Raw genomic sequence first — 15,550 nt, 5'->3', positions numbered from 1 at the left:
TAACCTTTGAGCTCATTTTGGCCTCTGGTTTTCCCGTGTTCTCAATGGTTAAAGAAATAATTGGGTTATTCGGGGGGTTTGACTTCTACTCTTTTTTCTAGATGGATCGCCTGTCTCAACTCATCAGAAATTAAAAGGCGGCCCAGCCCTCGTGGTGAGTATGGGTTATGTGGTTCTGAAAGGTTCACGGGCTCTCTGTCCATCCATTCACCACCTCCCCCTACATGTCCATCGTCCATCCATCCACCCTCCCACAGCCTCGCTGAGCCTGCAATACAGTCGGTTCTGCTGTAACGCAAAACATACATTCCTAAAATCCACAGGGCAGTGCAAAGTCCTGCAGTCAAACACAGAGCTTATGGGGAAAATATGGCTAGGGGCACAACACCCAAAAAGTGTATCAAAAAAAAAAAAGAAAAAAGGACAGGGACATAATAAAAATGGTAGCACAGTCTTTACCTGTAAAATGGTTAAGAAACGCATAGATACTACAATAAATATGGTGCTTTATCTTGAAGACAGCCTGACGCTTGCTTTTGGAAATGAGTGTCAGCAGGTCTGCAGTGTGAGTTACTGCAATGTGGTGACGGAGGGCTGTCTGAAACGGATGGGTGGGAAGCTGTAACACCAGGTGTGTTGGGGGGGTGGGGGAGGAAGCGAGGAGTATGTTTTGTGCATTCCTACATGGGTGCAGTTTCCCGAGTTCACCTCGTGTTTCACGTGGATGAAATCACACCTGAGCAAAGGCGAAATTTATATTGTGCTCAAATTATTCCACAATACTTCAATCGTGTTGGAACAAATTTGCGTTTTCAAAACAAGCACTGCAGCAGAATTGACCATATGCCAGGATACACAGCATCACACAGCCCTGACTCCAGCTTCTCAAGTATTCAAGACATTCCCAAACCTACCCCTCCCCCCACCCCGGGCCACGAGAGCGTAGCTCCTAGGCGTGAAGCCAGGGATTTGATTTATTTTTTATTGATCAAAAGCTTGCCATGAGGGCTTCCCTGGTGGTGCAGTGGTTGAGAGTCCGCCTGCCGATGCAGGGGACACAGGTTCGTGCCCCGGTCCGGGAAGATCCCACATGCTGCGGAGCGGCTGGGCCCGTGGGCCATGGCCGCTGAGCCTGCGCGTCTGGAGCCTGTGCTCCGCAACGGGAGAGGCCACAACAGTGAGAGGCCCGCGTACCGCAAAAAAATAAAAAAACCTTGCCATGAGCCAAGCACTGATAGTACTAAGTTATCCATATTAACTCATTTAAACCTCATTTAACAATGCTGTGCAAGCTAGGTACGTATTATTAATACCCACTTTCCAGAAGGGGAAACCAAGGCACAGAAAAGTTAAGTAACCCAACCAAGATGATGCTGCTGGTAAGCGGCAGACCTGGGATTTGAACCTGGGAGTCTGGTTCCGGGGTTCATCTACTCTACCTCTCTGCTACACTGTCTCTGTGTCCCGAGGGGACCTTAGCCTTGCCCAGGGCAGAGCACAGGGATTTGCAGTCCACGCTTTGGGGTCAGGCAGGCCTGGATTTGAATCCTGACTCCCCCCACTCACTGGATGTAGAGACACAGTCTTCACCACTCAGAGCCCGGGTTTCCTTTTCGGTGAAGTAGGAATGAACAGTGGTAGGGCCACCCTGGGTGCTGCTGTAAGTATTAAATGAGATGAACGCCTTAGAACAGAATTTGGTGCAGTCAAGTGCTCAACAAATACTGGTGCTTATAAAACAGAAGCAAACAAATCCCCATCTCCTAGCCCATGACCACATCTCTCCTGCTTGTCCTTCAGGCACGATGACTGCTAAGTAGCAGAGGTGGGAAAGGGGAAAGGGGTTCTGACCACCCACCCATCCTCCTGGGCCTTCGGTGATGACTGAAACAGCCCTGACAGGAAGCCACCCCGAGGCCGGGTGCAGTGGCCCTGCCATCGGCTCACACTCTGCTCTCCAGAGCTGTGGGCACCGTGACCCAGACACCCGGGGAGCAGGATGCTGATGACCCAGACACCACAGGACAACAAGGGGCAGAGAGGGAAGGAGGAGGAGGGGCACCAGCAGCCAGCCTGGAGAGCTTCAGGTTTATGGGGAGGATGCTGAGACCCTGGGTCTGTGATGAAGGAGGCTGGGGAGGGGCGGGAAGGAGAGGCAAGTGTGTGTATGTACTTCTGCACGTAGTCTCCACCTAACACTCATCCAGATTTGTGGGGCATCTCCTGTGGGCCAGGCCCTGTGCTGAGCAGGCACCAAACTCAGTGTCTAGTAGGACAGACAAGACACACACGTGAGAAGTAAGGCAGACTGCTGGGTGCTGTGGTGGGGGAAGAACAGGCTGTGGAAGCTGCTGATGCAGCCAGAGGAATGGCAGACCGGTGCCGTTCCACTTCCCCTGCCCACTCCCAGGACAGACATTGCCAATCAACCTCAACACTCCTGCCAGGCCCGGACCGCACTTCAGAATCCTTCTCAACACAGCACTCCAGGGAGCCACTATCAATTAGCTGAAGCTGGCACATGAGATATAGCTTATGTTCTTAGCTGAGATCTGGAGGAAGAATGAGTGAGAGGGCAAAGAGGGAGCTGGGGTAGGAAAGGGAGTGCCAGGTAGAGGGAGCAATGTATGCAAAGATCTGGAGGTGAGACGGAGGGAAGTGTAAGAGGTTCAGTGGTGGAGCAGGGGGCACACAGCTGCAGACGGGGGGAAGCTGGCAGAACCCAGAGGAAATAGGTGCTGAGTGACAGACTGTGCAGTTTAGACCAAAAAGGAGACTTGCAGGTATCCAGGCAAGAGTGATGAGTGGCCTCACGGCTCGGGAAGGGGAGGGGAGGGGAGTGGATGGAGTCAAAGACAGTTAGGAGTGAAATGGTAGAGCCCAAGCATGGACTGGATACGGAGTGCGAGAGAGCAGGAGGTGTCTGGGAGAGGCGTCTGGTTCGGGCAGCTGGGAGATGGTGGCGCTGTGCACTCAGAAAGCACAGCAGGCGCTGCTGCTGTCCCCTACATGCCCTGACCCTCACCATGCCAGTGCTCAGTGACTTCTAACTGTTGGCACCCTCATTCCTCTGGCTATGTTTCTCTGGCCCCTAAGAAATTGCTCTGGTCTCCAGAGCCCTCGCTGCCACAGGAAGGGCAGGAGAGTTAAACGTGAACATCCATCAACCAGTAACCGATGAGAGTGGGAGTATAAATACTCCAGCTCCCTGGCCTCCCAGGAAATGACTCTCAGGCACCTGTTCCACACTGACTCCTAGAGTCCCCATCACGATTAAGCTCCGGATGCCCACAGTGGCAGCTGGCTTCTCAACACACATGTTACTGGATGCCTCCCCTGCCCTATCTCTCTTACGGGCCCCTCCACCATGGTTTTCCAGAATCACCTTCCAAGTAAACTCCTTGCACTCAAATCCATGTCTTGGGTCTGGTTCTGGGGAACCCAAACTGAAGCAGATGGTCACCAGGGAGTACCTCAGGATTGATGAGGGGTCTGGGGAGGTACTGTTCTCATGGTCCTTTCTCAGGGGGCTTGAATCCTTGCCCTTTATCTAGGGGAGACGGGCCTGCTTGGGGCGGGGGTGGGAGTGGGAGCTTGGGTGGTTGCCCAACCCATAACTGTTCCCTTCCATCCTTAACATACAGAACCAAATTTTCAATCAGGCAGAAAGGGGCACTGGAAGAGAAAACCCTTCCCCAGTCCCAGGGGATAAATCAGGATTGGTCCACCACGCTGAGGCCTGTGGAGGGAAAAGACAGACTCGTTGAGCCACCAAACCATCCTGGAAGCATCCACCTCCAGAAATCTTGACAGACGCAGCCATTAAAGGAGGGAAAGAGTCGAGTAGAATGGGTAAGGGCAGACTCCAAATGCTAGATTTGAATCCCCCAAACTGAAGTCACTTACTGGCTGTGTGACCTTGGGCAAATTAATTAACCTCTTTTGGCTTTCATTTCCTGGCCTTTAACATGAGGATATTAACAGTTCCAGGGTTATCAGGTTACTGGGAGAATTAAATGAGTCAATACGTGTGAAAACACTCACCACAATGCCCGCACCTAGCAAGTACTCTGTATAGTGTTAGCTCTGTATAGTGTTAGAAGCCAGAGCTTCTCAACCTTAACCCACAAACCACCTGGGGATCTTGTTAGAAGCCTGAGATGAAGCCAAAGCAATCTTGAAAAAAAAAAAAAACAGTTGGAGGAATCAGACTCCCTGACCTCAGACTATACTACAAAGCTACAATAATCAAGACTATATGGTACTGGCACAAAAACAGAAATATAGATCAATGGAACAGGATAGAAAGCCCAGAGTTAAACCCACACACCTGTGGTCAACTAATCTAGGACAAAGGAGGCACGGATATACAATGGAGAAAAGACAGTCTCTTCAATAAGTGATGGTGGGAAAACTGGACAGCTACATGTAAAAGAATGAAATTAGAACACTCCCTAACACCATACACAAAAATAAACTCAAAATGGATTAGAGACCTAAATGTAAGACTGGACACTATAAAACTCTTAGAGGAAAACATAGGAAAAACACTCTTCGACATAAATCACAGCAAGATCTTTTATGACCCACCTCCTAGAGTAATGGAAATAAAAACAAAAATAAACAAATGGGACCTAATGAAACTTAAAAGCTTTTGCACAGCAAAGGAAACCATAAACAAGACAAAAAGACAACCCTCAGAATGGGAGAAAACATTTGCAAACGAATCAACGGACAAAGGATCAATCTCCAAAATACATAAACAGCTCATGCAGCTCAATATCAAAAAAACAAACAACCCAATCAAAAAATGCGCTGAAGACCTAAATAGACATTTCTCCAAAGAAGACATACAGATGGCCAAGAGGCACATGAAAAGATGCTCAGCACCACTCATTATTAGAGAAATACAAATCAAAACTACAATGAGGTATCACCTCACACCAGTCAGAATGGGCACCATCAGAAAATCTACAAAAAACAAATGCTGGAGAGGATGTGGAGAAAAGGGAACCCTCTCACACTGTTGGTGGGAATGTAAACTGATACAACCACTACGGAGAACAGTATGGAGGTTCCTTAAAAAACTAAAATTAGAATTACCATATGACCCAGCAATCCCATTACTGGGCATATACCCAGAGAAAACCGTGATTCAAAAAGACACATGCACCCCAATGTTCACTGCAGCACTATTTACAATAGCAAGGTCATGGAAGCAACCTAAATGTCCATCGAAAGACAAATGGATAAAGAAGATGTGGTACATGTATACAATGCAATATTACTCAGCCATAAAAAGGAACAAAATTGGGTCATTTGTAGCGACATGGATGGACCTAGAGACTGTCATACTGAGTGAAGTAAGACAGAAAGAGAAAAATAAATATCGTATATTAAGGCATATATGTGGAATCAAGAAAAATAGTACAGATGAACCGGTTTGCAAGGCAGAAATAGAGACACAGACGTAGGGAACAAACGTATGGACACCAAAAGAGGAAAGTGGGTGGGGGATGAATTGGGAGATTGGGATTGATATATATATATACTAATATGTATAAAATAGATAACTAGTAAGAATCTGCTGTACAGCACACAGAACTCCACTTCACTGTATAGTAGAAACTAACACAACACTGTAAAACAACTATACCCCAATTAAAAAAAAAATCTTTTGAAACTTGTTTAAAAATAAATAAATAAAAATACTACCTTGTTAAATAGCAAAAGAAAAAAAAAGAAACCTGAGATGATGCATTTCTTTTTATTCTCTTTTTTGACCATGCCACGTGGCATGCAGAATCTTAGTTCCCCGACCAGGGATTGAACCTGTGCCCCCTGCAGTGGAAGGGTGGATTCTTAACCACTGGACTGCCAGGGAAGTCCCAAGAGATGCTGCATTTCTAACAAGCTCCCGGGGGATGCTGCTGGGCTGTGGACCACACTTTGAATAGCAAGGGCTAAAGCCATTGTAACTGGTACCGTGTAGCCTGGAGCCCAAGCACTGTCAGTGGCAGAATGGCCCAACTCTTGTGGGGAGCCCTTGTTCCCCAGCCCTGAGACCTGGCTGCATGCAGCATTTCCAAAGTTCTCTGTGCCTGCCCTTTGCATCTCTCACCACACTGCTAGTTGCGTGGTCAGTGGAAGGCAGGGTCTCTGAGATGCCTGGCCCAATTGTCTGGCACACTGTAGGTACTAAATGAAAATCCACTGTAGGTGCTAAGTGAAAACCCCTGTGCCCACTTGCAGGAATAAACACACCCGGCAGCACCAGGGGCTGCAGGCTGGCAGGGGCTCCTCAAACATGCCGGCTCCGTATAAGCCTCAGCTGGGCTGGCAGGAGCCCAGGGGGAGGACGGTTACACCCCTTCCTGTTTCAGAGCCTGGCATCTGGGTCCTGCCAGTGCCCAAAATACCTCCAGAACAAAGAGGAGGCTGACCACAGCTCAATGTCCCCACCTGTCCCTTCGACTTCCCTTCCTCACCCAGGTGTTGGAGGAAGGGGGTAGCACCTGGTTGGGCTCCACCAAGACTCAGCCCCTCTTGCGAGGGCAAGACTCTCCCCTCTCCTGGACAAATCACCCTCCAAACCACCTGATCCTTCCTCAACTGTCTCAAGACACCCACTGCAAACCTTTTAATAACCATAATCATCACAGCCAGCATTTATCCCGTGCTTATCCTGTGCTAAGCACATTCTAGACACAATTACAATGGAGGTGGCTCACTCTATCTACTAGGATGCAACTGGCCACAAGGAGCAAAATACTCAACTTGCAGTGGCTGAATCAACAAACAACAATAACAATAGCTAATAATAATAATGCTTGCTATATGCCAGCCACTGTTCTAAGTGTTTTACATATATTAATTCATTGAACCCTCACAACTCTATTAGTGGTCTGTACTATTATGGACCCCTTTCTATAGATGAAGAAACTGGGACCAGAGAGGTAAAGTAACTTCCGTAAAGCTACGCAGCTCTTAAGGAGCAGAAATGAGGCTAAAACCAGGGTTGTCCGACTCCAGAGTCCTGGCTTTGAACACATCTGTAATACAGCATACTCTCTGGTCCCTTAAATCACATGACAGCAAATGACAACAAGAGGCACCTCCTAAGCACCTGTCATGTGTACGCATCATCTCACTTCTTCTTCACGACACCCTCCTATGCTGCTCCCCTCGGACAGGTCATGTGGTCTCTCCGAGCCTTCAGCTCCTCTTCTGTAAAATGGGAATATGGGTTTGACCCCCTGCTGTTGTCCATTGCACCATGTTGCCGCCCCCGTGACCTGGTCTTCTGACCTGTCTGCAAGGCCAACAGACGAGACGTTTATCCACCTCCCTAAAGCTTAGAGGACTACAGACATGCCCAAGGCCATTCAGGGGGTCAGTGGCCAAGCCAGGACTAGTACCCAGATCTCCTGACCCCCTGAAAGTCAGCAGGGACCCACTGCTACCCAGATGCCTAGAATAGCCTCCCCCAAGTTTTGCTGCCTTACCAAGTTTCTTAGGTTAAAGAAAACATTTGTTCCCTTCTTCTTTGTCCTCCTCCTCTCCCTCTCCCTCCCGCCTGTCCTCCTTCTCTTCTCGCCCTCCGGAAAGTCTCCCTAGGAGGTGGGTGGACCGGCAGCATCTGCCAAGGCAAGACCATTCAGAGACCTGAGACGCCCAGTTTAGGAGGGGCTGAGGGAGAGAAGGCTTTCAGGCGGCAGAGCCCCTAGCTGCGAGGCAGGGCCAGAAACAGGACGGGAGCAGAAGGTGGCAGCTGAGCCCCAGCCCCACCTCCCAGCGGCCTGGCTGGGTGTCTGGCCTTGGACAAGCCACTCAGCCAGGACTGTCCAATGGAACTTCCTATGATGACGGAAATGGTCGACGTCTGCACAGTCCGATACAGTTGGTGCTGGACACATGCTGCTACTGAGCACTTGAAATATGACGAATGCAACAGAGGAAAAGAATATTTAATTTTAATTCATTTACATTTAAATAGCCACATTCGTCCAGGGTCTATCATACTGGACAGCAGGGCACTTAACTTTTCCAAGCCCCAGTCTCCTCTTGTGCTTGACAAGGATGGTGATACCCCTGTCCTCCTTGGCCAACGACGGCTGAGACAATGAAGCGATGGGGTGCTGTGGTACAAGCCCCGGCTGAGAGTCGGGACTCCTGGGTTCCAGACCTATTAACGTGCTGTGTGATCCAGGCCAAGCCCCACAACCTCTCTGAGTGCCCTGGTCATCTGTACAATGAAGAAGTCACTTTGGATCAAAGTTTCCTTGCCAGGGATGGGGTTTAGGAGAATGTAGGAACCCGCTACAGTTACACGAAGTGTGTCTGTATGACTGTGCATGTAAGAATGAGTGCCTGTGGGCGCTTCCCTGGTGGCCCAGTGGTTGAGAATCCACCTTCCTATGCAGGAGACGCAGGTTTGATCACTGGTCAGGGAACTAAGATCCCACATGCCTCAGGGCAACTAAACCCGCGCACCACAACTACCGAGCCCGAGCACCTCAACTAGAGAGCCCACGTGCCGCAAACTACGGAGCTCACATGCAGCAGCAAAAGGTCCCGCATGCTGCAACGAAGATCCACGTGCCACAACTAAGACCTGATGCAGCCAAAAAAATAAGTAAATGAAATTTTAAAAATTAAAAAAAAAAATGAGTGTTTGTTTGTGTTCGGGTGCATATGTGTATATTTATCAGGGGAAAGCAGGCTCAAAGCTTTCCCAAAATTCTCAGAGGAGTCCATGATTGTTCCAACAATGAGAGCCCCAGTCTAGATTGGTCTTCTCCCAGGGGGCCTTTTAAAAATGGAATTCCCAGGCTCCACTGTCAAGGAGTGTGATTCAGCAGCTTGGACTTGGGGCCCTGAGATCTGTATTTGTAGCAAGTTCCCAGCGATTCTGATGTACAGCTGGGGGAGAGAAACACAGGCAAGGAGCCAGTTGGACCTAATGTTTTATGACTTGATGTGTGTGAAACTCCTCATCAAGCAGTAGTACATATTTTTAAAAACCAATTGGGATTTAAGGAACTAAGAGAGTAAAGAGGAAATAACAACGATCGTAACAAAACCCCTTCCAACCCCCTTCTTCATTTACTGACACTGCTTTGCCAGCCACTGTGCCATGTGCTTTATAAATATTAACCCATTTAATCCTCATAACACCCCCTATGAGGTTGGTAGTACTGTCCCCATTTTACAGACGAGGAAACTGAGGCACAGACAGGTGACTTGCCCAGGATCACACAGCCAGTGAGCGGTGGAGCCAGGACTGAGATCTAGACAGTTGGGTACCAGAGTCCATGCTCCATCACACTCCCTCAGAGCATCCTTGCTTCATCACTTCCTTCTGAGGATGAGGATGACCCAGGAGCCCTGAGTTAGCAGCCCTCCCAGCCTGAGGCTGACCCAGGGATCCTGGAGGGCTCTGCTCTGTCCCTCCCGCCCCATCCCACGCCCAAGACAACTGCGGGCCCCACACTCACTTGCCCTCAGAGCCGTAGCTGTTCATGCTGTCCTCGATGGACTCGTGGCTGGCCTGGCGCAGCGTCCTGCTGGGCATCTCCACCGCCAGGCCCGTCTCCGTGCTCCTCTGGATGGCCCCCTTCAACCTCCGGCTGTCCCCTTCTGGGCAGAGTGGCCAAGAGAGATGGGGGGAGAGACATGGGGTGGCAGGGGACAGAGAGACCAGTCCTCTGGTTAGTGTTTCAAAGGCTGGTGGCGGCCCAGCTTCGGCCTCTACCATCCCCATCCCCAGTCCATCAACCTCCTCCCACCACCGGCCTCACCTGCACCTACCCTCCCTGGGACAACCCTGCCCTTTACACTCACCCAACAAACAGAAATCACATGAGTTCTCTTAGCTGGCAGATTCATTTACATGTACTTTTTTTTTAATTGAAGTATAATTGATTTAAAATACTGTGTTAGTTTCAGGTGTACAGCAAAGTGATTCAGTTATTTTTTTTTCAGATTACATTCCACTATAGGTTGTTACAAGATACTGAATATAATTCCCTGTGCTCTACAGTAAATCTTTGTTGCCTATCTATTTTATGTACTGTAGCTTGTATCTATCTATTAATCCTATCCTCCTAATTTGTCCCTCCCTCCCTCCCTCCCTCTCCAATTTGGTAACCAGAAGTCTATGTCTGTGAATCTGTTTCTGTTTTGTACGTAGATTCATTTGTATTATTTCTACATTCCACATATAAGTGATATCATATAGTATTTGTCTTTCTGTCTGACTTACTTAATATTCTCTAGGTCCATCCAACATGTACTGTTTCTTGAATTCACTTCTTCCCTGCAATCTTCTCCAAATGATTTCCCTCCTCTTCAGCTACTATTTACCAAGCACCTACTAATTGTCATATTCTCTGTCAAGTGCTTTTCATGGATTTAGACCAGGGTTTCTCCACCTCAGCACAACTGGCAATGTGGATGCATTATTGCTTAGCTGTCAGGCACTGTCCTGTGCACTGTAGAAGGTCCAACAGTATCCCTGGCCTCTACCCACTAGATGCTAGTAGCACCCTCCCTCCAGTTCAGTCATGGCAGTCAAAAATGTCTCGAGACACTGCCAGATATCCTCTAGGGGGGAGGCAAAAATCACCCCTGATTGAGGACCACCGATTTAGACCACTGGCATCCTGCCCAGGTTTAAATCCTGGATCTCTTTCTACTGGCTGTGAGACCTTGGGCAAATCACTAGTCTCCCTGTGCCTCCATTTCCTCGACTGTAAAATGGGAGAGCAGGGTTATTATGAGGACGATGGCCCTCTGCCCTTCTATTCCCTCCCTCTGATCATCCTCTCCCGTCAGCAGCTCACACCTTCGCTTCCACTCTGTGATCAAACGTTATCTTATCCAAGCTCTCCTTGATCATCTCCTGGCCCCTCCCACCCCCAGCCCTTCTCCACCCAGCGCCCTGCTTTGGCTTTCTTCCTGACACTTACCACCCCTGACATGTTCTGCACCACTGGTCTATTGACTAGCTTCCTCCACGCAGAAGGTAAACTCCGTGAGGACAATGCATTTCACCGTGTAGCATGTTGAAGCCCCAGGGCTGAGAACACAGTCCAGCCACTGTAGGTGCTTAATTAATAACTGCTCGATGAATGGGTGTCTGCCCTGAGACTGGTCTTAATCCTCAGCCGCCCAGGAAGTGGCGGCTCCTGCTTCCCCAGCTTTCGCACCGAGCACGTGGGATTAAGGCACGAGAGTAAGGGACTGGCCTGCGTGTAGAGTCAGAAGGCAGGGCTGAGGATGCGGGGTGCCCTTTGACCCTGGGGTGGTCTCTTGGCTCTGTGCCCCACATCCTTGTGATCACGGCAAGCTTTCTGTCTCCCACCGCCCTGGAGGGGCTGTGGGTTTGCTAGAGGTGGAGGCCGATCTTTAGTGGGACCTTCCCCGTCTCCCCACAGAGTCCGGGATAAGCTGACAGACCCCAGGGCCTTCACCAGTGCTCACTGACTGACCCATCTGGGGACAGCAGTGCCACCCAAACCCCGCGATCCTGCTCAGCAAGAGGATGGGGGGCTGGGTCTGTGTGCCAGGAAACAGGGCGAGGCCAGGACGCCTCCTACTGGTCTTCTCCTGGCTTCCCTCCTCCCAACTCAACGATGGTGTCCCCTTCCTCCCTGACTTGCCGGCAGACAGACAGACACGTGCACACACAGGCAGATACAGGTGCTCTGTGTGTGCTTCTCAGAGTGTGTGCCCACATGTTTCTCTCCTACATATATCTGCGTAATTCAGACACAGATGTCCACATACTCAGAAAATCACACACACACACACACACACACACACAGGAAAAATGTGAAAAGACACAGTATGTTAATGTATGTCTAAGTGTCTAAATTTGTGTGTTGCCATGGGTCTCCACACAGCTGTCATTCTGTGTTTCTGAGGCTAAATGGGCATGTGTGTCTGGGCATGTGCCAGTCACATGCAGACACGTGGCTGTAAGAAGTGTACACAGAGAAACCGACACAGCGTGCGTGTATGTGTGTGTATATGTGTGTGTGTCACCCTGGGTTATTTCTGAACTCATGGGGGAATGTGTGTCCCTGTGTCTGTTTCCCCTCATTCCACACTTTGTTCTTTCCCTAGTTTGTATCTGAAGTCCCCCTCCCAACACTGCTGTTTCTCTGTGTATAGCAGGGTCAGAGGCACAGAAAGACTCAGAAACACACACATGCTCACTCAGAAACACAGACTCACAGGCACAGAGAGACATCCCTCCAACACACACGCACACACACACACAAGCACAATCACCTCCAAGGACAACCCCCTCCTTACAGTGGGGATACAGACCCACAACCCAGTTACCCTGTAGGCAGGCTGCAGATACCTTGCCTGGGACCTTCACTTCCCCACTGAGCCCTGTTCTGGAGCCCCACACCGGCTCATCCTCACTCAGCAAGGTCTGACACATTTCTCCAGGAAGAGGGAGGACCAAAGCATGACTAACAACTCAGTCCCTAAGGGGACTGGGCAGGGGGAGGTTTGGAGAAGTATGGTTCACGTCTGTGTAGCACTCGACAGCCCCAAAGCATTTCACATCCAGTACCCGCCGTGGGCCTCAGAACAGCCCTGGCTCAGCACGCAGGTGAGCCTGGCTTTGCAATCAGGTGGCCCAGGCAGAGTCCCAGCTCTGCAGCCAGTAGCTGTGGGACCTCGGGCAAGTCAGGCGGCACCGTGACATGCCACCTTCCCCACCTCGAGAGTCCCCAATCTGGGGACCACCGTTGTACCCAACCATACCACACAGTGCCACCACCTAACCTTGTCCATCCAACCCTTCCTTTTGTCATCTCTTGCTGACTCAGTCATGATCCAATTCTTCATTTTGTCATCTCTTGCTGACTCAGTGATGGCCCCAGAGTGACTGTCCCAATGATTTCCCACTCCCCACCTCATAATCCCATCCATCCTAACAAATGACCTTTCTCCCACTTGGCTGAAAAGATGTGTCTCTTGGACTTGCTCTTTCTTGCTTCCAAATTTCACCATCCTGAGACCTTTCCACCTGCCCCTTGACCCTCCCTCCCTCTCTGAGAGGAAGGAGTGATCCTTGACCTGGCCCAGCCTGATCTGCCCTCTGTCCTCCCCATCCCACCTTCTCCCACCCTCACTGGGACCTCCTCCGACCATTTGTCCTCTCTGGGCCTTGAATCTACCACCTCTCCATCTTCTGGCTCCTTCCACCCCTCCTGCAAGTCTGTGCAAGGCTTCACTTCCCCACTCCCTTCAATAAACACACTCCTTCAGAGAACAGCCTCTGGCCACCATACGCCCAACCGCAGGACTGACTACACCAGTCTCCGATGGCGGCTCATGACCACGCACAAGGGCCTCATCTCAGCTTCCAACCCCAGAGTATGGCCCTTCTGCTTACTCAACAAGCATTTACTGAGTGCCTTCACGTCTGGTGGGGAGCCCTCCTGATATGTTAAACATGTTCCCAAGTGCTGGTCTCCACTGACAATACACATGTGGATGGGAGACCCTGCTTCCGGTCCACAGGAGCCCAAAATAGGTCCCGGTGTGACCCACTGCACTGGACAATGTTGATGCTCCGCCCACATCCCCACACATCTCCCTTCTTCCCACTTTTCATGAGGTCCCACCACACTTGGCTTCTGAAAGCCACTACAAGCCAACTTTTTTGGGGTCTGTTTTTAGATCTTCCTTTGGGCTACTGAGCCCACTTTGTCCCCACACAGGCAGAGGCAGAAGTGCCTGGGAATTTGTGGCCCCCAAGCCCCTTAATCAAAGCCTAAATGGAACAAAAGAATGAATCCTCGGGTCCTTTGCCTCAGGTCAGAACAACTCTGGGGCATAACCCAGGCTCACAAGGAAGCCTGTAGGAGGGGCTGAAGCCACCCTCTGTGGGATCTGCCCGACAGTACATCCCTGCTAGTTTCCTGGGTGCCCAGCCTCCTCGGGGAGCACTTCCTTTGTACGTCACCTGCACACGAATCTCATCTCTGGGCTCTTTTGGGGAAACCTGACCTAAGACACCTGGCTTAGCTGGCATCCTAAGGAAGTCAAGGTTCAAAAAAAGTTGCACAGGTGGGTTCCAGCATCACAGTGAAAATACCATTCCTCCAAGAAGTGTGGTGATAAAAAGATCAGCTGCACAACAACGCAGGCATGGAAGGGGGCACCCTTTCCGAAGGGATAGTTAAGGATCAAACAAGAGGCTCCTTTGTCCGTGGTTATCCTAAGACTCCACTGGAGAGGCCTGGAGTTTGAGTCCTGTAAACTTTGGGTACCAATTGTGAGACTGCCCTCAAGGCTGGCCACTGTGATGTACAAGTAAATGGAGTGTGGATGACCTACTTTTGGCTACCACTCCCACTTGCTGTACCCTGTGGGTTCTAAGTCCCTCCTCTCTCAACCTGTGCTGAGAGAGAGAGAGAGAGAGAGAGAGAGAGAGGGGGGGGGGGGGCAGGGGGGGGGTAGGCATCAGGCAAAAGGTGTGTGGACAACTGGTGTCCCACCAAAATACAGCAACAACTTGGGATACCAACACCAGTGTGTGCCAAGCACACACCTGATGGAGAGTACAGAAGAGGGAGCAAGAGTGGGGTGATCCCTGCCTCCATGGAGCTCACAGTTCAGAGGTGGACGCAGACATTAAACAGATGATCACACTGATTAATCACAAGTGTGTTAAGGGCTTTGAGGAGTAAGTAAAAGATGTAATGACAGCACCCACTGGTGGCCCAGTGGGAGGGAGGCTAATGTAGGCTATTGACTACTTCGTCCTTTGAATGACAGTCACTTCAGATCCCTCCCTTGGCCTCTGTGATAGTGAATTCTAGTAGATTCCCCTCCCATCTCTGACCACTGCTGCCATCCCTACACATTGAGCCCTCGGTCTCCACTCGTTCGGTTCTTCCTCTCTCTCTAGAGCCTTCCCATCGCTGATTTCATTCCCCTCCCACAACATGAGGACCACCCTAAGCAAAGGAGACCTACACCTCAATCTATAGCCCTTAACTCTGTCAAGACCAATACTTCCAACTGCACTCTGGACGTCGCTACCTGGATGAGAAGCTGGCCAAAACTAAACCCATCCCACTTCCCCCGGTCAAATCCTCTTGACTTATGCTCCCACTTTTCCCAGCCACAGATTCAGAACCCCCGACGACCTCTCTGACTTTTCCCCCTTTCTCATTAGATGCCAGGTCGTATAAAGTCTTTGCCCTTAACGTCTCTTATTTCTCTCCCTTTCTGTCCATTTTCACAGCCAACTACCCTAATTACCCCAAGTCTAAACTATTTTAATAGCCTCCTAACTGGTCTCCCTGCTTCCAACCCACCCACTCAGCAAGTCATTTACAGATTAACTATATTAAAATACCACTTCAGACCAAGATATTCCCTTCCTAGTAATTTATAAATTCACAAATAGTCAGAAAAGTACACCAAGCTATGCATGAAGAGGCTCCCCACAGCATCATTTACACCAATGAAATGCTGAAATTAACTGTCAATAGGAGATGGGTTTACTAAGTGA

At 50.0% G+C, this 15,550-nt stretch overlaps 1 protein-coding gene across 1 annotated transcript in view; it reads right to left on the bottom strand.

The window, feature by feature from the left end:
• Positions 1–15,550, bottom strand: part of RIMS4 (regulating synaptic membrane exocytosis 4) — a gene marked incomplete at its 5' end in the record, with an annotated part of 62,426 nt that overhangs the window by 11,312 nt on the left and 35,564 nt on the right. Inside the window, one exon of the mRNA XM_081256854.1 lies at positions 9,498–9,636. Within this exon, the coding sequence (XP_081112980.1) occupies positions 9,498–9,636 (139 nt within the window). The remainder of the gene's footprint in view (positions 1–9,497; positions 9,637–15,550) is intronic.

Source organism: Mesoplodon bidens (genome assembly GCF_964165515.1).
Source record: "Mesoplodon bidens genome assembly, chromosome: 15".
Classification (NCBI taxonomy): domain Eukaryota; kingdom Metazoa; phylum Chordata; class Mammalia; order Artiodactyla; family Ziphiidae; genus Mesoplodon; species Mesoplodon bidens.
The sequence above is the reverse complement of the archived record's forward strand: the minus strand, read 5'-3'. Positions and strand labels throughout refer to the sequence as shown.